The sequence below is a fragment of the Harmonia axyridis genome, chromosome 1 (genome assembly GCF_914767665.1).
Source record: "Harmonia axyridis chromosome 1, icHarAxyr1.1, whole genome shotgun sequence".
NCBI classification, from domain to species: Eukaryota; Metazoa; Arthropoda; class Insecta; order Coleoptera; family Coccinellidae; genus Harmonia; species Harmonia axyridis.
Window position 1 is genome coordinate 53,721,503 of NC_059501.1, and position 22,985 is coordinate 53,744,487.

Sequence of the window (22,985 nt, forward strand, 5' to 3'; positions counted from 1 at the left end):
TCGCTTCAAAATACCATCGATAATGAAATAACACCGAAAATAGTGAAAGAGGCAAGGTGGAATTTATCTAGAGAATATTATTCGCATCCGACACATTTCGAAGGAATTTAGTAGTAAGTACTTCTATTTCAACTGTCATTTCGTTATCGATGGAAGTTTTGAAGCAAAATTCCAGAATTATATATAGTACTCGAAATGAGGTATCGCAACACTCCTTATCTCTATACAAAGTCAAGGGGTTGCAGTTACGGGGATGCGAAAAGTGGAAAAGTTGTTCCCCCTCGAATCAGAAACTGGCGGTTCCGAGCGATTTTCTTCATTTTCATTTTGAAGCGGGAAAATCAGGGTGTTAAGTTTTCGTTGAACCACACTGTACAATTTTGTAGCATATTACTCTGAAGATATACCAAAAGCACCAGCCACTTTCCATGGACCAAAACTTCAGTTAGACGCTTTAAAACTCAACGAAAAAAACATTACTTTAAAGCGTAAGGTCTATGGAAAGCGTCTGACGCTTTTGATATAACTTCAGAACAGTATTCTACAAAATTCATATGAAAATCAGCCATTTGAAATCGAGTAAAGTTCAGGTTTTTTTTTTGTAGAGCTTCAAAGAGTCCGTGGAATGTGTCTGACGCTCTGATATGACTTCAGAGGAATATCTTACAAAGTTTATTATATAAAGTCAGTAATTTGAAAATAAGACAAAATCATGCTTTTTTTAGTTACCTCTCAACCTGTATTTGCCAAGATGTAACTGTACGAACTTCACAAACTCGCAGGCATTACAAGACATGGGACTCTTCTCAAATCCTTAGGTTTCATTCTTCATAAAATAAGTTGCGTCTAAGTGGGCTTTCACACCAAAGTAGCATGCGACGTGCGACTTGCTGCCAGGAAGCACAAAGCGTGCTACTTACTTTAAAACCCTTATAAATACATATATGGTTCCACAAGGCGTGGTGCCGCAAAAATGCGATGTGGCAACATGCGACGTGCGATTAATAATATAAAACGGGTCCTATAATTTGCTACTTTGCCACATGTTATTACCAACTATTGGTTTGACTTGTTTGGTGAAAGAGCGCGCGTTATTAATTATTGTATATTATTAAGTTTTTTTCCATTAGGTTTGGAAAGAAATGTTTACCGGACGATGAACAATTTAATATATCTTTTGTTCAGAATGTCGAGAGGTACCAGTGTCTTTATGATCACAGAATCTAGAATTTTCTTCTTTCCTTCGTCCTCCTACTTGAAATCACAGCAGCAAAAAGCGCTATATTAGTCTTCTTCCGACGACATCTAGGTAAAACTACTATTTTTATTTATTGATTACCAAAGCGGAGGTCTGATGATAAATGAAGTCGCACTGTACGACTTTGATATGAAAATAAACTAGAGAGTCGCAGATTGCGACGTGCTTCCTGCAGCAGTTCGCACATCGCAGGCTACTTGGTGTGAAACCCCACTTACAGCTCTGGGATTTTGGACTATTTTCCGAACTTTATTTTTTCAATTTTTTGAATGAACTGATTTTGTACTACATATACATAATATATATATATATATATATATATAAAAATAAATTTTCATTTGAAACTGTGACTCTTTTAAAGATCTCTCAAATTTAAAAAAAATGTCAAGAAAAAATGAAATCTTTTGAAACAGTCTTAACATGTCTGAACTTTTGTGGAGCAGTATACTCAGGAATAGAAACTTTGCGAAGGGAATGATAAATATATCCAATGAAATTACATTTCACTGAGCTTCGTATTTCGCTATTGAAATATAGTGGAAAGTTCCATCCATATGCCTTCACGTAAATATCAGTTTGATTGACTTTGATTGAATCCTTAAATCCAACAAAGCTTTTCGATTTACCGAGAATTCCTGAAGCATTTTCGTTCCACGAGTTTCCTATATGACGTCACATTTTAATCAGAGTGGTTTGTAGATATACTTCTCTGGTATTAAAATAACTTTTAGTATTTCTATTCCTTGAGCGACATTAGAAAGACAAAACTGACAACATGAACGAGCACCATTCGATAGAAAAAAAAGGAAAACACTGACGTTAAGTCAGCTTTTGATCGCACGTTCATTTATGCGTTAATTTGCGTCCTTCGATACCACAGAATGACACAAGTAGACATGAGATATGATTTATGAATCACATAATCATACGAAATATTCTGCTTGAATGTTATATACTCCTGACGACATTATCAATTGCAAATTATGCACGAAGCTTGAAATTTGTTAAGTTTTGATCAAGGTTCATAGAACTGAGCGCCGCCATTGTCCAAAGATTCACCCCTGAAGTTAGTTATAGATAATTCCGCGCACTTTATGAGTGCCCTGCACGCAGTCGTCCTTATAATGACGGCTGGCTATAATGATAATTTAACTATGTCCGTTTTATCTGTAGCACTTCTATGTTCTTAACCCTTTTCGATGGTTCGACAAAAAGGTCGAGGTGGGGTAAGACATCGAATAGTGAGTTGAAGTCAGTTCAGTATATTCAACACACAGTCTAGTAAGTACAATTCAAGTACAGTTTAGTATAGTTCGTCGTTGCTCTCGCCCCTTGAGACACAAGTACAAGTCAAGTACAGTTTAGTATAGTTCGTCGTTGCTCTCGCCCCTTGAGACACAGTGTTCAGCTTGCACATTTCAAGTTAGTTAAATATTGGCCTTGTCGCCACGTGGTTAGAAAAGACCCTTCAGTCGGTCATCGTTAGTACCCAAGTCGGTAAATTGTTATTGGATAAGTGCGTGGAACTGATTCATAGTTTTCGATAACTAGTTAAGCGAATCTTGTAAAGTGTACATTGTGTAATTGTATATATAAACCTACTTCAATAAATAGTGTGGAAAATTTCATGGTCCTTCGAACTTCATAACCCAGTACCTTACAGTCCAATTTATGTATGGATGTTCTCATCTAATAGCTACAAAATTATTATTCCATTTACAGAACGTTCCACAAGATCTATGACAGACTTCAACAGATGATAGCAGCACTTATTCTGTATTTTTTTCTATGAGCATAGGTGCGATTTGTTTTCGTTTCGAAGTTATGAGAAATTGAAATCATTAATTTTCTTGTTAAGAGGGATTACCACCATGTGATTTTTCAGTTAAATTTTGGTACTCATTAATTTCCCATCTGGCGCTCCTGCGATGACCAAACTTTTTACCGTGTACGACGTTGTCTATTCACTTCATCCTTCTTTTTTCGAAGCAAATGAGTAGAGGGCAGCAATGTACGATGACTATCACGAAATTATAGTTTCAGCTCTTTTATAATAATATTTAGTAGTTTTTTTTAACGAATAATTTAAAAGTATATCAGAGCTTTAAACAAAGTACTCAACATACATTTTTCTGCGAGAAACGAAAAGTTACCAATTTTTTTAAATTTTTCGTTTGCAAATTAAAAATATTCATTATTTTTCATGTCGATTATTGTTTAAGGAATATATGTGAAAACTCCATAAAAATCGTTGATCTGTAAAAAGAAATACTTTTAATTTCATTTTGCACTGAGCAGCCACGTGGTGGTGTTTCAACAATAAAAATTAGGACGAAGGGAAATAATTGATAAAATTGTTTGAAATGTCTATCTTCAGCTTGAACGTAATTTTCACATTGATGAACTAAAGCTTTAGTTACTGGGCATATCCGATTTGTTTTTTTTTATTTGGTTTGCTGCATCTTGAATTCTATCAAGTAATTGTGGATGAGATGGGATTTCAACATGATAAACAAGCGTTTCATATTTCCACATGAATAAAAACCTATCGGATTGAGATCCGAAAAACGTGTTGGCCAAGGCATTAGCTGCCCTGTGGCGTATTTACAGATTTGCCACCTGTAGGCTTTTGCCGAGTCCGAATTTTAATACCTCAGTTCATAATGATTTGTGCTCCATCAATTTTGTTGAACATTTTGATTTTTCTCTAATTTTAGAAATTCGTACCTACTTTTTACTGTAAATCAAAATAAAAATTTAATGAGCTTGATCGACGTTTCTAAAGGATATTTTCGACCACATCTGCATGGATTCATGTTGGCTTTGAAGGAGGTTTGTGGAAAACCTGAACAGGGAAATAGTTTTGAAGTGAAGACAAGCAGGCAGAAGAACGTTTAGAATTTGTTCGAAATTCAGATGCAGAATATACCTTTAGATTTAAATAGACAAAACTAATTTAAATTTGTTTATATCGATAATCCAGATCCGTTTAAAGAAAGGTCGATGCACAATTATACCTGCAGATGCAGAGGAGTCAATATTCCCGTAAAAGGATGCATCGGAACCACATGAGCTTATTCATTCTCAACTTAGAAGGGGTTATTTCAAGAAGCCGGAAGCCATCGTATTTGTGAGGCGGATGCAAAGAGCGCATAATAATTACCAATCTGGAGTTACGTTATAATGCTTCACGGCACTCCAATATTGAAGAGGGTTCTGTAGAGCAGGAATTTCAACATCACAAACTTTTACGACCAAGTTTGTATAGCCTTATGTTCAATCCAATTGAGCAGGTATGGTCTCTGTTTAAGGATGAAGGGGATAAAAGCAGAGAGAGCTGAATAATATTTTGGCTGGAGCTGATCGGGATTATCTGACTCAAACAAAATATACACTAGGGGAATAAATTAAAGAATCAAAATAAAATTCGAAATTTTAAGCGGTTTTTCAAATGGCTGTATTTTAGATAACAATGGTCTTATGTCAATTTGAAAAAAAGCTTTTTGAAGCTTAAAGTTTATAATTTAGAGATCTCATGATGAATAAATTTTTCAAGCAACGTGTACCGCGGAATCCCAATGAATACAGTAAATAAAATTTCTGTGAAATTTTTTCAGTTTTTATTTTTGGCCCACAGACTTGGAAATTTTTTTTCCAACTTAACCACTATATGGATGAGATAACTTGTTCAGTCAGCTTCAATATCCTTTGTACAAGAAGTAGCAATGGTATTTTCGAAAAAAAAATTTCTTCGTTCTCTACCTTAATTTGAAAAGTTGATAAAAAAAAGCCTTTGGAGGCTTTTTAGATAATAAAGCGCTGAATTGAAAGAATCGAAAAAGCCATCAATGTTGAATATGCGTTTTACTGTTCAATATCACCACAAAAATCTCAGAAAATTTCAATTCAATCCATGAAGCGGTTTTTTTCTATGCAAACATTGATTGGTGAGATATTGATGGTTGAAAACAAAAAGGTCCTTTTCAATTCAAAGTTCGATATTTCAGGGTGAAATGCTCGTATCGAAATTTTGAAAAAAGGATATTGAAGCTGAATGAATAAGTTATCTCATCCATATAGTAGTTAGGTTGGAAAAAAAATTCCAAGTCTGTAGGCCAAAAATAAAAACTGAAAATATCTCGCAGAAATTTTGGATACTGTATTCATTAGAATTGAGCGGTACACGTTGCTTGAAAAATTTTTTCATCATGAGATCTCTAAACTATAAACTTCAAGCTTCAAAAAGCTTTTCTTCAAATTGAGTGTTGGAGAAACTCTGTATCTAAGATATCTAAGAAACATAATTTTTTGACGTTGTCAATATTTCGAAGAAATTAAATTTTGATGTTGTCAGTTTTTATGAATATATTTTACGAGACAATAAATATTTGAAGCCTCCTTTGGAATCATATTTGTTTACCATTCTCCATATTAGACGTCTTTGTTCACCGGGTAGGTGTTCTTTGGAGACGAAACAATTTGGCGACCGTGACAGGACACCTTCAGATTATGGAGAAGGTGAAGAAGATGCTTGAGGCTCAGAGAGTATCATTTACTCGAATTTATGATGCGGTGATCACACTGCTTGGTGAGAAGAATATTAATTTAATTGAAATTCGAGGAAATGTTCGAATATTGGACCAGAAAATTGAGTTGATTGCTGATTTGGGCAGACAATTGCTAGATCATATCCTAGAGTCAGAAAGCAGCGAAGAAAGTGCTTTGCTATCCGAAATTGAAGCAGCAGATAATTTTTTGAAAAAATATCATGAACTCAAGTTGATTATTGAGAGTCATTCACCGAATCATTCCGATGAAACAAGTAACGTATGTTCCACCCACACGAAGCGTAAACTGAAGCTACCTACTATAGAATTCAAGAAATTTGGAGGTGATATCAGAGACTGGCTTTCATTCTGGAGTCAGTTTAAGCGAATTCACAATGATGAAGATCTTCCCGTTGAAGACAAGTTTCAATATCTTTTACAAGCTATGATTCCGAACTCTCGTGCTCGTCAATTGGTTGAGAGTTATCCACCTAGCGGAGACAATTATCCCAAAGTTATTGAAAGCCTTGAGAGTCGATTTGGCCGAAAAGATCTTCTTGTTGAAGTTTATGTTCGAGAGCTGTTGAAATTGGTCCTGACTAGTATTGGGAATAGAAATAAGCTTAGTTTTCTCTATGATAAGCTAGAATCCCAGTTGCGATCATTGGAAACTCTAGATGTGACATCAGATACATGCGCAGCAATGTTGTACCCACTGGTGGAATCTTGCCTCCCCGAAGATTTGATAAGGGTATGTCATTATGATGTTGAATCCACTTTGAAAATACGTTTGGATAACCTGATGATCTTTCTTAGAAAGGAAGTTGAAAATGAAGAACGCATTACTTTGGCGGTTGCTGGTTTCGACATGCAATCTAAAACAAAAAAGATTGTGGATTGTCCTCCTGTGAAAAATGCTCTTCCAACAGCATCTGGACTGATGAATAATAAATTCCAGAAGAAATGCCACTTTTGCAACGGAAGTCATTGCAGTGGAGATTGTTCAGATGCCAGAAATTGGACACTAGCTGATCGTAAGAAGAAATTGATTGAACGGGGGTGCTGCTATCTATGTCTTAAATATGGTCACATTGCAAGAAAATGCAGAGTAAATTCGGTGTGTTCAATCTGTAATGGAAGACATGTTGATATCATGTGTACAAAGACTGATGAAACAACTACGAAATTTGTACCTGCTCCAAAACAGTCAAATGTAGAGAATTCCCTTTCGAATAATACATATGCTGAGGTGTTTCTACAAACTCTGAGAGTGAGGCTTAATGGATTGAATAAATCACGAATGGCACGAGTAATCATTGACACCGGTTCTCAAAGATCATACATAAAACAATCCGTTGCTTCTGAGATGTTATATGAATCTATTCGACGAGAAGAAATGGTGCATGCCCTCTTTGGTGGCACGAATACTGACGTTTGCAACCATCATTGTTATCGAATACGATTGAGTAGTATCCACGACGACTATGCGTGTAACTTCGAAGCTCTAGACCAAACAGTCATCTGTAATAATGTTACTTCTGTAAGGCAAGGACCTTGGATGGATGAACTAAGTTCATTGGGAATAGAAATTTCAGATAAAAAAGATGGTCCCGTTGATATTTTAATTGGAGCTGATATTGCTGGAAAGTTACTCACTGGAAAACGTCATGAACTTAAATGTGGACTTGTGGCATTGCATACGCTATTAGGATGGACAATCATGGGCAAAGTTACTTCGAATGAGCAATCTATAAATTCTTCAATGCTGGTTGTTACTTCTATGTTGAGTAGAGATTTGGGCCCTACCGACTTATGGAGTCTTGATGTCCTTGGAATCACCGATCCATTACAACAGAAATCAGAAAAAGACACGGAGAAAGCTGTAATGGAACATTTCTTGGAAACTGTTCTGAGAAAGGAAGATGGAAGATATGAGGTGCACATGCCGTGGATTGAAGGCCATCCTCCATTACCCAACAATTTTTCAATAGCACAGAGACGACTCGAAAATTTGATGAAAAATTTGAACAATGATGGATGTTCTCCGAAGCAATTAGTTGAGTCGAGATGGTGGGAGAGATTAATAAGAATCATCAAAGATCTTTTACGTAAAGTCCTAGGTAAGTCATCTCTGACATACGAAGAGCTTTATACATTTGTTTATGACACCGAATCAGTGGTTAATTCCCGACCATTGACTTATTTCCATGAAGATAGTAGAGATTTGGTTCCGTTGACACCTGCTATGTTCTTACGTGAAATTCAAGAAGTCGGTGTACCAGATGTGTATGCAACTGAAGCCACTGATCTCAGGAAACATTTGAGGTATAGACTCAAACTGAAAGAAGATTTGCGAAGAAGATTTCGAACAGAATATCTAGGAGAATTGAAATTATTTTCGAAGGGTAACAATGTCAAAGATATCAGATTGGGAGATATAGTTTTAGTTGGATTGGACAACATAAAACGATTGGATTGGCCACTGGCTCGAATAGAAGAAATGATTCCAGGGCGAGATGGTAAAATTCGAGTAGTTCGCTTGAAAACAGCTACAGGGTCATTATTGAGACCAGTGCAAAGAATTTATCCCCTAGAAATCAATAGTCGGGATAACGAAATAGATTTCCATGCTCTAAACAAAATAGGACAAGAAAAAATGAAAGAAGAGAAAGGAACGAAAAGGGACAGAGAACCAGAAGAACAGAAAAATGAAAAAGATGACAAACCCACACATGAGAAAAAACCTGTGGTCACAAGATACGGGAGAATTGTCAAACCGCCATCGAAGTATACAGGGTGATTTGGAATTGAGTTACTCCTCTGATGTTTTGTAACTCAAGGTGGGAGTATGTTGGAGAAACTCTGTATCTAAGATATCTAAGAAACATAATTTTTTGACGTTGTCAATATTTCGAAGAAATTAAATTTTGATGTTGTCAGTTTTTATGAATATATTTTACGAGACAATAAATATTTGAAGCCTCCTTTGGAATCATATTTGTTTACCATTCTCCATATTAGACGTCTTTGTTCACCGGGTAGGTGTTATCGAAAATACAACCATTTGAAAAACCGCTAAAAATTTTATTTTGATCCTTAAATTTATTCCACTAGTATATGTATATCGTATGCAGATATTTGACAATATCGTTCGTGGGAATAGTGGTATGATAACTGTTGCTAATTGTACGAAATTTAGTGACCATATCCGAAGATTCATTTCTGCTACAATAGATATGCAACATCTTATTCTTAATTAATGATTTAACAGTAGTTAATGGTTTCAATTGATATACAGGATAAAGGACTAAATAATTTATTTCTGTTGCCTAGGAAAATTATGCAAGATATAATTTTTAAAAATTTTCAAATTCGATAAATTGATTTCGCTCATTGCATTTAATTCAATGAGAACTTGAAATTTACAAGTGCCGATTTCATTTTGCTCATTGTCAATTTGGAGTAGACTGTTGATATAAATTTGATTATATATATACCCACCTAATGTTTCAATGAACCGATAAAATCTGTCAAGTTTCCATAGTTACCGCGTATTGATAAGTGAATATACCCTTGACGAAGTGGTACAATTGTTTTGGTGTTTCGCCTCCTGCCATATTGTGATCATTTACCTAGTAATGTTCTTGGATGTTCGCAAAAAAATAAATAAATTTGGGCTCAGTGAAATGTCATTGAATATTTCAAAATGAGTTGGTTATAGTTGAAGAAATTGAAAATTTAATTCGTTATATAATCGTAACGAATACCACTCGAGCATGGATGATATATTTCGATTATACGAACTTCTTTACTCGACGTATTTCACGAAACATCACTCAAGCTGCGGTCTCGTGTTATTTCGCGAACTATATCTCCTGACTAGGTGTATAATCGAAAATTATCTATGCTGTTGTGATATTAAAACCGATTATTTTTTCACATGTCAAAATTTTGGTCATTTCAACTAATAGCAATGCATTATTCCACCCAATCATTCGGGATTATTCTAATAATACTACCTCCTCATCAATAATACCTTGTTTACATTGAAACGTCATGATTGACAGCTTAAAGTGCATTGTTGAGTAATGAATATAAACCGATTCAGTGCCATCACCAAATAAAATATTGAACATTATAATTGTTGAAAAAATAATCTTCTCAAATACAACTCATTCTTCAAATTTTATCAGATAATTTTTTATTTTCTTCACTCAAATTTGTTTATTGGAGGCAAAAACATTCGAACAAACCGAATTTAAAAAAGTTTTCGTGGAAAAGAAAAAATTATCGATGATATTTGAAGCACTCGTGGTATCACCTTTGATAATTACATTGTAGGAAGCGAAATAGCCCAGCGATAATTGCACTGTTCATAGATACATAGTTTCTATTCATCTTACACAGTTCGAATCTATAGCAATTCCATTCTACATCAGTTTGACAAGTAATGAAACAGTTTATTCGGGAAATATTCCCCCGAATTACACTCGTGCATCAAAATGACCAGATAATTTCGCATTCTAGCGTGGTTTTTTTGAAACACTACATTCGGTCATTTTACCTCCACCTTCGGTGTCGGGCTCTTTCTCCAAAAATTAAAATGAACTCGTGCAGTTTTCATGACAACACGCTGTCGTGCAAAATTATCAGTAATTTTGATGCACTTGTGCAATTACTTACGATTCTTTCATTCCCACATAGCTTCGCCAATAAAATATCATGAATTCAGTCAAATGAAATGCAATATGATCGACTATCCAGGATAATAAACGAATATGAGCGGCTACTTAGTTCGATCGTATAAGTTAGTGTACTATTATGTGATGAATTGTCGAAATTTTACATTACATTCACTCAAAATTGAAAATATCTCGTTTTGGTTCATGTTTCTCTAGAGAAATCAGTGAATATACGAAATATATTGAAATATCTGGAAAAACCTGAAATATGATGAAAACTCAAGATTGTGAAACTCGAGATTGTGATATCTAATCGATTTATTTTTGAATTATTGTATGAATGTATATTGATTCATGGATGACCCCTCTCAAAAAAAATTCAAAAAGAAAAGAAAAAACTTTTGGATTGTTGGTTTTTTGTTAAAGAAAATTTTTCTGTTATTATTAAAGTTTCCAATGAGATGCTATCAATTTTTCCCCGATTATTCAATATTAATATTATGCATTCTGCAAACTTGACTTCTGCTAGGGTGACAAATTGGATCTTTGCCTAGGGCAACAGTTTGGCTAACGACGGTTCTGAATTCACAGTCAGTCATTTGAAAATAGCATTCATAAATTTCCCCGTTATAATATGAATTTGTCCATTATTCGTGGACCCCATTCACGAACTCGTTTGAAATTCAAAATAACCTGATAGTAAATAAGACTCCAGGTCAAGGTTTCGGCAAAGCGCATCATCACATTTCATTCAGGACCGATAAAATTTGTCGCACGATCGCGAATCTTTTATGAAATGATAGCTAACTGAGCTCGTTAACTCGATACGACTAATGGACGAACGAATATGACAGGCAAATTACTGATATAAAAAGCTAATAGGAAATGTTTAAAATTTGTCGTGCCAGTCGACGATCGAGGAAAGCCGGTAGATATTAATAGCGACAATCTGGTTATTTCTTAGAATATAAAAGTCATTCATGACAATAGATAATTATGTGTGTATACAGGGTGGTACAGATTTTAGTCCAATAACTTTGGCATTGGATAGAACAACTTCTTCAATGAAAAAAGTTCCTATGAACATATATCCTAACAATCTTCGTTTTTAAGAAATGCAAGAAAAAATCAGTTCATCATTCATTGTTTTAATTTTTAGGTATTAAAGTCTAGTCTAATGTTTAAAATTAGGTAAGTGTCCCCTGTAAAAATTATCTAGTGGCGTAGATATAAATGACCCTCTTCTTATTGAAAATCTATACAACTGTCTTTTTTTCGAATAAATTATTCCATTTCTGAAATCAACAGAGCTTCTTAAAAAAAAAGGTCTCCTGAATTTGTTTCATGAAATGTACTGTTTTCGAGATTATCGAGTACAAAGCAAATACTACCCACGCAAAACTATAAAAATTAATTTTCCCATTAGTGATAAATGAAAGTACAAAATTTAACGTAGTGTTTTATAACGCTCTTAGATGACATTTAATTGAATATTTCTGAAAATCCACTCGAACAACACAACTTTTTCCTTCTTTCTGAAATGTTCGATTAAATGCCATTTGAAAGCGTTCAAATAAACTACAATTTCTGTACTTTTATTTATAACTAATGGGAAAATTTGAAAAATTTAGTTTTGTAAATATTTATGGATATAGTATTTGCTTTGTGCTCGATTATTTTGAATATGGTACATTCGATGGAAAAAATTCACAAGGCATTTTTTTCAGTGAAGCTATGTTGATTTCAATAATTAAATAATTTTCTCAAAAAAAGACAGTGGTGTGGGTTTTCAATAGGAAAAGGAACATCGCACCCCTATATCTACGCCGCTGATAAACTTGGCAGGAGACGCCCAATTCAAAACATTACATTATCAAGACTTCAATACTTAAAAATTGAAACAATAAATGTAATAATAGAAGAGTTATAAGTGAAAAATTGATTTTTTTTTAAAACTTTAACACCCTGTATCTCGAAAATGAAGCTTGTTAGGATATATTTTAATGAGAAAAGGGAAAGAGTTGCTCTAGCCGAAGCCAAAGTTATTGTACTAAAATCAGGACCACCTGTATTACATTCTTTATATCAACAAACTTATTCAATACTTTCCAGCCTACTGATATTAAGAAAGAGGATAACTTTTGGAATAACAAACATTTTTACTATTCTACTATTTGGATTTCGAAATTTCTTATGGTCATTAAAATTGAAACAAGTTCTATAGAGATTTGGAATCTATACGGTGTACGATATGTAAATTAAAACTTATTGGGAGATTAAAGTGTCACCAAAAATAACATACTGTGAAGTGGCAAATTTTTAAGAATAACGGACGAGGAAGCATGTGTAAAACTGATTGACAAACTTTTTTCAACAGATTGAATTATTCTGGAAATGGTGAATTGACTTGGAAAAGTAGTAGTTCTACATATTTCAAATAGAGATTCATCACAATGATCATACAAATTCACTCGATTTGTAAGAAATTTATCAAAACTCCAGAATAATTTATGGTGGGAACACCATCACAAGATTTTTACATAATGTCTCTAAACGATAATCTACATGGAACAAAGTGAATATTTTCAATTTGCGAATGAAAACAAAATTCTTGGTAATTTTTCATTTTTCGCGAAAAAAATTGATGATATGTATTTTGTACAAAGCTCAGATATATTTTCAAAATATTCGTGAAGAAAATCCTGCCTAAAATCATCACAAAAGAGGTAAAATTATAATTTCGTGAAAAAAGTCGTACAGTTCTGCTCTGTTCATATTTGCTTCAAAAAAAGAAAGAAGATGAATGTACAACTTCGTACACCGTACAAAGTTTGGTCATCGCAGGAGCGCCAGAGGAGAAATGAATGGGTACCAAAGTTTGACTGATACGCGAAAAACAACGTGGTGGTAATCCCTCTTAACATTAACTACTCATTAACTGGTCATAAATATTATGAAATTTTCTGAAAAATGAATTGAATTATGTACATGCATTCTGCCTTGTTTTCTTCCTCAGTTAGTACGAGTATAGCTCAAAGAGAATCATTATTGCAGGCATATGGTTTTGTCCTTGTAATTTTCCAACGTTCAACCGTCCGTTAAATGAATTCCACATCAAAGAATTTCTATTACTTTATTTCGAGTAAACTGTGGTGTGAGTAATAAGCACCTCTTTGCTATTTATTTTCTTTGGAGTTGCTTACAGAGTGAATATGAAATTTCAAAATTATGATATATTCAATCATAAATGAATATTTATCTCTCCATTCTAGTTTATTATGCCCAATAACAGTCGCTTAGAATCAGTCAGGGCAAAATTTATTAAGTCTTACACCATCTGAAAATCTAACTATAGAAGTTATTTGCATCTAAGGATTCAAATGTCAGTTTTGTTTTTTGTAGACTTTTATTCCCTTAATGAGAAAATCTGAAAAGAAGACTCTGGTCCATGCTGTAGATAAAAGCTACAAATATATACTATATCCAAAGTCACTTGAACTAGTCCATAAAAAGGCTTAGACATATATGCCTTTGAAGTGGATACCGCGATCCGTTAAATACCGCTAAATACTTCGAAAGTATTGTTAGACAATAAATTCACTGACCCCAAATGAATTTCTCGAAACTTGGACAACCCTTGCATAATCGAAATATTCTGCTTCCTCCAAGTGACTTTGGATATACTACAAGGTGTCCAAAAGGGGTATCGGGTATTTGTTACTTCGATAAAACAAAAACTAGTTACAAAAAAAAAGTATTGTTAATTATTACAGCAGTGGAAAGTTATTTGAAAAAGATTATGTTATCTAAATGGCGACCGTTACGCTGCTGGCACTCTTCTAATCGGGAACGAAAATTGGCGATCACACGCTGACACATAGCTCTCGATATTGCTGCCATTTCTGACCTGATGTTTTGCTTAGGTCGAGTTCATTGGATTATTCTCATACAACTTACTTTTGAGGTACCCCCATGCAAAATAGTGAAGTGGACTAAGGTCGGGGCTTCTGGGAGGCCAGTTGGGGTGAAATGACCTTATTAGGGAATAATTCTTTAACAGCTACCATTACTTGATTTGTTGTATGGCAAGTGGCCCCATCTTGTTGGAACCACGTTCTTGAATTATAACCTTGATATTACGGTTCCTCTGGACCCAAAAAGTTTCGCAGCATATCGCAATAACGGTCACTATTTACATTGAGTCGTTGGCCTCGTGGATTTTCATGAAAATAAGGACCGATCATGCCTCTAGCAGACATAGCTGCCCAAACAACGACCTTCGGGCTGTAAGGGGTCGTTCATGCTTTCGTCTCGGATTTTCCTCTGCCAGTACCGACAATTCTACTTATTGACATGACCATTCAGATGAAAGTTTGCTTCATCACTGACGAGTATGTTATCAAAATTTTGAAGCGTTGTAACATTTCGCAAAATTCAATCGATTAGCATAGTTTGTATCCTTCAATTCCTGAATCAATTGAATTTTTTAAGCCTTTAAATGCAAATCTTTTTTCAAAATTAAATGCACGGACGATTTTTTTATGTTCGACGATTGACCTCGCTTTCTGATGGATAAAGACGGATTTTGACGTACCGACGCCTCCACTTCTCGAATCGTTTCTTCGTCGCGGACTGAACGAGTGCGTCCAAATTCCTGAACTTTTACCGTCGCACCTGTATTTTCGAACATTTGGATCCATTTTCTAATGGAGTACGCAAAAAGCGCGATGCGTTAGTCTTCTAAAAAGCTTCTCTTATTAAGAGCACAAACGTCTACAAAATCAATACTTACATTTGATATTAACCGGTAACCATTTTATATACATTCAGGTACCTGGTCATTCGATACAAATATCGGTTGCAATTAATTATCAACATATTCAGTATACGTTAACCATGAATAATGGAATAGAAATTAACTCAAATTTTAAATTACTATTCCTCAAAAATTTGATAACGTATAATAATAAAAATTAAAACGTAATTATATTGAATATAATAATTTTTATCTCACAATCCTATTTTTTATGGGTTCGAAGTTATGAAATTTTACAATATTCAAATCCCGTTGTAATCAATATACTTACCTACAAATAGCTTATGAACCCGATCTGAGTGGACGTGTTTAAGAAAGCTCTATCAGCTCATTAGTGAATAATCATTTTTGGCCAGACTTTTCATCATCTATGGTTTGAATTTCAATCAGCCTAACTTTCATTTATTGAAATTTTATTGTATCTAATTTTTTTCATGAGAAATGTTTTATTATGGAAAATGCAAACAGCCATTCACAAAAAAAATTCTGGATTTCCTGGCTTCAGTACAGGTTTTTCTGAGGGTGAATATCGTGCGAACGATACATGTTCTGATAAAAAGCGAGGTCAACGGGCTCTTATCAAGGACCAACTAACTATCCATAAACGGCTAGTTGGAGGTGTTTATCGTGCTGAGGGAGTGCGACCTGTTTAGCGCTGTAGCTCACGAACTGCAGGATCCCCTTCGCCACTGTCTCTACCCGCTACCGAGTCTTTCGCGGACTAATTTTCCGCGTGAGAGCCACCACCTCCAGCCTGTGGTATTCTAGAATGTAGAAACAACTCCGGCTTATTTACCCTTTCTTATTGGCCGCCTTAGGGCGGAAATGAAGCCATGGAGGATTTGGAAGGATCTACATATATATTTCGGGTAAGACAAGATTACTGATTTTGAATTCAAACTTCTCCAGTATGGTGATAGCAACTCTTTTGATATTGGAGGAAGATAATCCATCATGAAGAAGTGTACCTTCTCGCTAATAGAATCAACAACATGGAGCGCCATAATAGAAGGATTATTATTATTATGCAGGAGAGTTGATGTATATTTATAAACTAAAGATGTGAATAAAATAGTGACAATTGAAAAATAAAGAGAGAAAAATGTTCTTGCTTCCACAACAAAAATTCTCCACAGAGAAATACTTGCGAATCACCTGTACAAAACATTTTTGAAAACTTTCACAGACTGGGAACTGACTGATGGAAGTCGATTCCACCTGTTGAACACCTTGTTGCGGAGGAAGTATTCTCTGCTAGTGCATCGCAACCTCTCCTCAGGAATTAAGACGAAAGAGTTGAGCGTCATCAACATTGAACATGGCAAGTAGTGCTCTGTAAAAAATTATTAAGTCACCTTTCAGACGACGCCGACGATTAGCAAACAAGTGATACGTATTGTAGCAAACTCCTCCTCATAGCTTGGTCTTCTGATGTCGTATGGATTTCTAGTGGCTCTTCGCTGGATTATATATAATTATTATCACGGATCAAAACAGGAGCCCACATCGACAAAAAAAGGATGATTGTTTTTCAATTGGTCATGATTTTTCCGGAATGAATTGGTCTGATCTATTTGATTGTAATAATAATTACATTATTGTATTTCATTAAAATTAGTTCTCCAGAATACACATAAATTAAATTATTCAATTAATTTTCATATACTCAAGATTCTGCAGCTGGTTTCCAATCAATCACTTCTTTTTCAGTGAACCACAAGTCGATTTTTTTTTCAGCTGATTCAACGACATCTGATCCATGAATTATGTTCCTAGCAGTTTGAATGCAAAGGTCACCTCTTATAGTTCCAGGGGTACTGTCGGCAGGGTTAGTAGCACCAAGAAGTACTCTTCCAGTTTTCACTACATTCAAACCCTCCCTGGATATCATTTATGAGATTCTTTACGATGTAAACGATGAAGTCTAAGTGAACATATGATATCCACCTTATCATTCTTACGAGTGGATCAAATTGATTACACATAAAATCAAAATTGATAAGAGGTGGAAAAATACAAGAATCAATTTGAACATCTCGAAATTGAAGCATCACAATCCCTGTACAAAAAATAATTAGTCGTGACTTTGTGAAACACAATAATTCTCTTAAAAGTGATATGGCACCTCTCTCGACGATTACAAATTTGAAGAAGTTTTTTAGGATTTTTCCTAAAAAACTTCTTCAAATTTGTAATCGTCGAGAATGGCGATTTCAGGTGTCCCAACTGCAGCATGACATATTGTAAAAGAAACGAGAATGTGGGTAAAAATATTAGTAATTTCTTCGCAGATTTTTTCGAAAATGTTTATGTTGCATCGGATGTTGACTGTATTGAAACGCATGAGTGGAATTCTTTCTTTTTGAGTAGGAATGAGTAAATAACTATGGATATCGAACGCGCTTTTTTATCTCAGAATGTTAATACCTAAGGACCTAGGTGCGGATATGTAAACTTCTCTTATTCGCTGATGATTTATAATCTTCCTGGGAATCAGAGATCTTAGTAATTGCCTATAATTTCGGGTAGATATTTACGGTTTTACAGAAGTCTGTGGAAAGAATGATTTATATTTATGAATGTCATGAATCATTGCCTCAAAGAAGAGGATCGAATAATTTTTCCTTATTTGATGAAGAAATTGAAGTTGGAAGAGAACCGTAGTGTGATATTTGCAATGTTTTTTCATTTTCAAGACTTGAAGAAAACCATAAACTTATTACTGCGTATAGAATACATTATAAGTAATAAATAAAAGTTAAGGAAGTGAAAAACTAGAATATTTTTTTTACTTGATGTCTTACATAAGTTATTAAATTCTAAATTTGTATGGTGATTAACCAGACTAAAGCATTTTCATGCAAAAAAAAAAAGAAAACCATGAACCACATAGAGGCATCATTCTTGAAGTAGTATTAGCAATTGCTTAGAAATAGAGCTGTGGACCATACACGGTTATTGATATATGAAACGGATATTTTTTATTAATGTTATCAAAAATTCAAATCTACCCCGAAAAATTGTCGGACTTTTTTCAAATTAGCTTGTTCACGAACATATTATTATGCATTTGACTATACCAATCGATCATTGTTCCTAACGTATTTTCTGAGATTTTTTGACAGCAATTTGGTGACCATCCTTTTCATAAATTCAATAAAATGAGTTATGTTAGTTAAGGTGTTATATGAAGTCAGATATTACAGGACTTAATCGGAAATTGTAGAATGAGAAGACTTTCACTCCAAATAGTCATTTCATTGCAAAACACCTCTGTTAACGTTCTCTTTACTTTAATTTTCCTCGACAGATAAATTTTGATAATGAAATAAAATTTATCCAACTGAAGGTACTTTCGAGAAGACAGAACGCTTCTCAAAGTGAAAACAATTTCGAAGAGAAGCAAAAAGTTCGACTAGATGGCAAAGGCACTCTGCGTTGTAATTAACCTTTGATCTTACTTTATTGGTCTGATGTGACCTCTCGTTATTAACGATATTTCCATTCGATTGAATCGCAACACGATGGAGTAGACATGATGTAATCAGTTTTCCAATATGATTTTCACAGATATCGAACATTATAAAATGCCTCTGTCGTTTTTAGGAGTGAAGAAATCGGAAAAATCGTTTTTATTTCTCTGATATATAGCCTTATGCTCAATATCTTTTTATTTTAGAGGATATGCTCCTTTGAAATAGGAGAAATAACAGAAAAAATCAAATAAATTAAAGCAGCAGCTTTAATTTATGTTCAGCGCAGTTTTTGAGCATACTAAGAAACCGTGAATTAGCCTTTTTACATTTTCAATTTTGATTCGAAAATTTAGATCATAATCCAATTGACGTAACTTTTCTTCTCTTGAGACCAACATTTCCATAATTTTCATCAGAGTTACAACGCTGGTTATTTTATTTATAAAAGTACAATTCATGGAGATTAAGTTACAGAAAAAATTTCACAGAAAAGTCTTATACTTTTTTTGATATCTTTTTTAAGATGGTCAAGTCGAAAATTCTCAGAGTTCATAAAAAAAATCATAACTTGAAAACCGTGAAAAATCGCATAACATACATGGGGTAAATTCAAATAGCCCATGACACGAGGGACCTATTTTTTTCTTTTTGACGTCAATCTCTGGGCCACCCTGTATGTTTTTCAACCTTAGAAGTTACAATAATCTATATTATATTTTGAGGTTATGTTATAGCTTATTCATTAAATAAATGCCATCGAAGATTCGAAGAAACCCAACAAAATATTGAAGTTCAGTATATAATTTCAAGAAATTTGAGTTACTAATTCCCAAAAAATTGTGTGGACAAAAAACAAAATACCATTCAGATCGAAAGCAATTATTTATAGAATGAGAAGTTTCGTAACAACTATGTCATATGAAAATATTAATTTGCATTACTCATTTCAATTCTTCTGAAGCGATCAGTATGAAAATTTGGATTTGAATTGAAAGAATATTATGAAAATTGACAATGTATTAGACGTATAATGGATAAGTTATACTGCATTTCGATCAAATTTGTTCTATAATGTTTACCAGTTTAATTCCTGAACTATGAATTATAAAATAACTTTCTTGTAAAACAAAGACTTTAATTATTACTTGAACATCTGGCATTGAATATTTTATTTCACAGGTACTTCTCAATTATATTCTTTATGTTATGTCAACTTTACCACTTGATTCATATTGATTTTGGCATTGAAAATAAACTAGTAGTAATCCGTACCAATATCCACATTTGCATATTCTCCTTTTTCTACTCACTGATTTTTTTTTTCTTTTGTTTTCACATTGAAACAATTATGACCCTTTTGAAAATACCTATGTTAATATAAATAATATTATCGAATAGCAAATGAATAAAAGTATTCAATCATACAAAAATGTGTTGTAATGGTAATGTACCTATGCAATGGTAGGTTTCGATTTAATTATATATTAATATGTATTTTATTATGTATTAATATGTAAAATGGCTTGTCCGTAAATAACTAAATAAATAAACTTCAATAACGTGAAGAAGAAGACAGTAATGTTCTGTAGAAGCAGTCTTTAGTAGGATTTTCGTATCTTGATTGGTGTCATTTTATGATGAGACTATTTTGTGAATACTTTTTTGAATATGGATTTCGAGAACGGTCTGAATTCTTTAAAACATATGCGAACATTCAAATTATCAAAGCTGTGCCAAGACTCAGTTATCAGTTCGAGGTATTGAGGTAAGCTTATTCAAATAACTTCATTTTCAAACTCAGTTCGCTAGTGCTTAATTCTAAAATTTGAGAGCTGAAACCATGGAAAATATTAATTTCTGTTTTTTTTTTAATTCCGAGCCTAGAATGGACACAAACGATAAGATTCGACTCGTCTCGGAACAAATCATCTTGAATCATTTTTGGCACAATGTCTGTAAGTTTTTCATTTCGAGCCAGAAATAGGTTCAAACGATAAGATTCGACTCGATGATTGCGAATCCGTTTCTGTCTGTCTATCCATACACAATATCTTCGAAAGATTAAAAAGTTTGAATTTGCAGTGAAGGTTAGGATCTAGAATGCCGTTAATGGTCTAAATCCTAACTGAATATGTTGGTAGTCGAAACTCTCCTGTCAAGGATGTATCTCTTATCTGCCAAATTTGTGATACAGAATATAGTTCTGATATAGTCACTGATATTTATGGAAATATTCCATAAGTCAATAAACTTGTGCATATGGCTCATTCTAACACTCGTTCATTAAAAACTCGCCACTTGGTGGCTCGTTTTTGAATTTTGAATTCGTGAAAGAATATCAAAGCCTTCTGAAATTGTATGATAAATAACTATTTCCAGATCATTTTGATTTTAGATTTCAAATAACAAATTAAAGCTTTATGCAATATTTCTTTCGATTGCATAACCAGAACCAGAAGAAATTCAAGAAGAATAGCAAAGTAATACTAAATTTATCCTTGACATTTTTCCTTGAAGTCGAAACGATCGTAGGTACTATAAATAACAACAAGCTAAAAGTCAAAATTTCAAATTATTTATTTATTTAAGGTATTGAATAGGTTACGTTTCGAACCAATACAACAGCCCATCTTCAGCCTTTACATTCTGAGTTTGTCTCTGTGGTTTTGTACAAAAATATTATTCGATTGGAATACCAATCACTTCTGTTTATAATGAAAATATTACTTGAATCCTATTAACAACCTTATTCTAAATCAACTTTTGTCTCCAGAAGGAGGTAATCGTGAGAGGAAATGAACAATAGTGTAAAGAATCTGAAAAAGGGCGACAGTGCTAAGGTCTTTCACCATTCTTATGTAAATGATTTGATAGATACATATTTTCAAAATGAAAAATAAAGGAAACAATTGATTGATTTCTCTGAAAAATTATAATATTTTGTTTGCTTATGTTTCTTAGATTCATATTTCTGGTTCATAGTAAATTGAAAATTAATTGAAAGTTACATAGGAATAATATGTCAATTAAACTCACTTATTCTCATATTTAGGATGTGGAACGTATTTAATGCACTCTCTTTTCGTGAACGTAGCTTCTATCCAACTTCGCGCAGGCGCCTGAAAAAGAAATATAAATATTAAGATTAAATAACTCAAATGAATAGGTTGATGAGGAATTGAAGTTTACTTCCTTCAAAAACTCCGTTGTTCATACAAAATCCTACGCAGCTCTGACTTCTTCATTTGAAAACATAATCAAGCTCTAAAATGAAGAAGCCAAAGCTGGGTAGGTTTTCATAAAAACAAATTTGATGCATGCAAATTCACCGAATAGGTGATAATAAATTCGATATGTTTGAAGGTATTTTTAATTTCAGTTTTCCAAATGTATTTGAACCGAAGAAATTTAAAATGAATTGATGTCAACAAAAAAATGCTTAGAGGAATAGTACCTACATTACATTGTACCATGTGTCTATGGCCTAGTTGTGAAAACATGTTAATTCAAATTTACAACAGAAAAGAAATGCTGGTTTCAAGGGATCGTAATATTCTTTTTGTCCCCGCAGTGATACAATAGTGCCCATTAACGAATTTAGTCCACTAAACCGAAAAATCAAAATTGCTAGGTCTTCCTGATCAAGAGTTAATGTATCAACAGACGAATCATCTGATTTTTAATAAAAAACTGGGTGTTACTTTTAAAAAACGAAAGATGGTATCATTCACGGTGAAACCGGAAGTTTTTTACAAGATTTCATCTCTCCCATCAAAGCTCAACTATAAAATTTCAAGTGTTTTCGTGAATCCCCCTACATACCAAAATGTTAACAATATTATGAAATAAAAGTAGCAGTAGTTTCCATTGACATTTCCTTGATGAATTTGATTATTCATCAAATTTTCCACATTCTTATGTTGTTTATATGCTTCATAGGTTTTATGAGATGGTTGGTATGATTCCTTAATTGTAGATTAAGGATTATTTTCTCTAGTTTCTCAGAAATAATAGTCATAAATATAATTGATTTCTTAGATGTTACATGGGATATTTGCCTCTATTGTGATTCAGTAATATTTGAGCTATTTTCAGAATACTGTTCTTATGGAACGGCATTGAAAATTTGTGAGAAAAACTAATCCTTTCCTTGGCAGTTCTTTGATAATTTGGAGTTATAAGCTTGAGTAAACTGATTAGTTCCAC

The 22,985-nt window shown here is 33.6% G+C and overlaps 1 protein-coding gene across 25 annotated transcripts in view; it reads right to left on the reverse strand.

Annotated features, from left to right (window-relative positions):
• The window catches only part of LOC123671736 (transient receptor potential cation channel trpm), a 241,241-nt gene that overhangs the window by 128,851 nt on the left and 89,405 nt on the right, over positions 1–22,985 (reverse strand). For all 25 annotated transcript variants that reach the window (XM_045605743.1, XM_045605742.1, XM_045605738.1 and 22 more), the window contains one exon: positions 21,816–21,898. In XM_045605743.1, the coding sequence (XP_045461699.1) occupies positions 21,816–21,898 (83 nt within the window). The remainder of the gene's footprint in view (positions 1–21,815; positions 21,899–22,985) is intronic.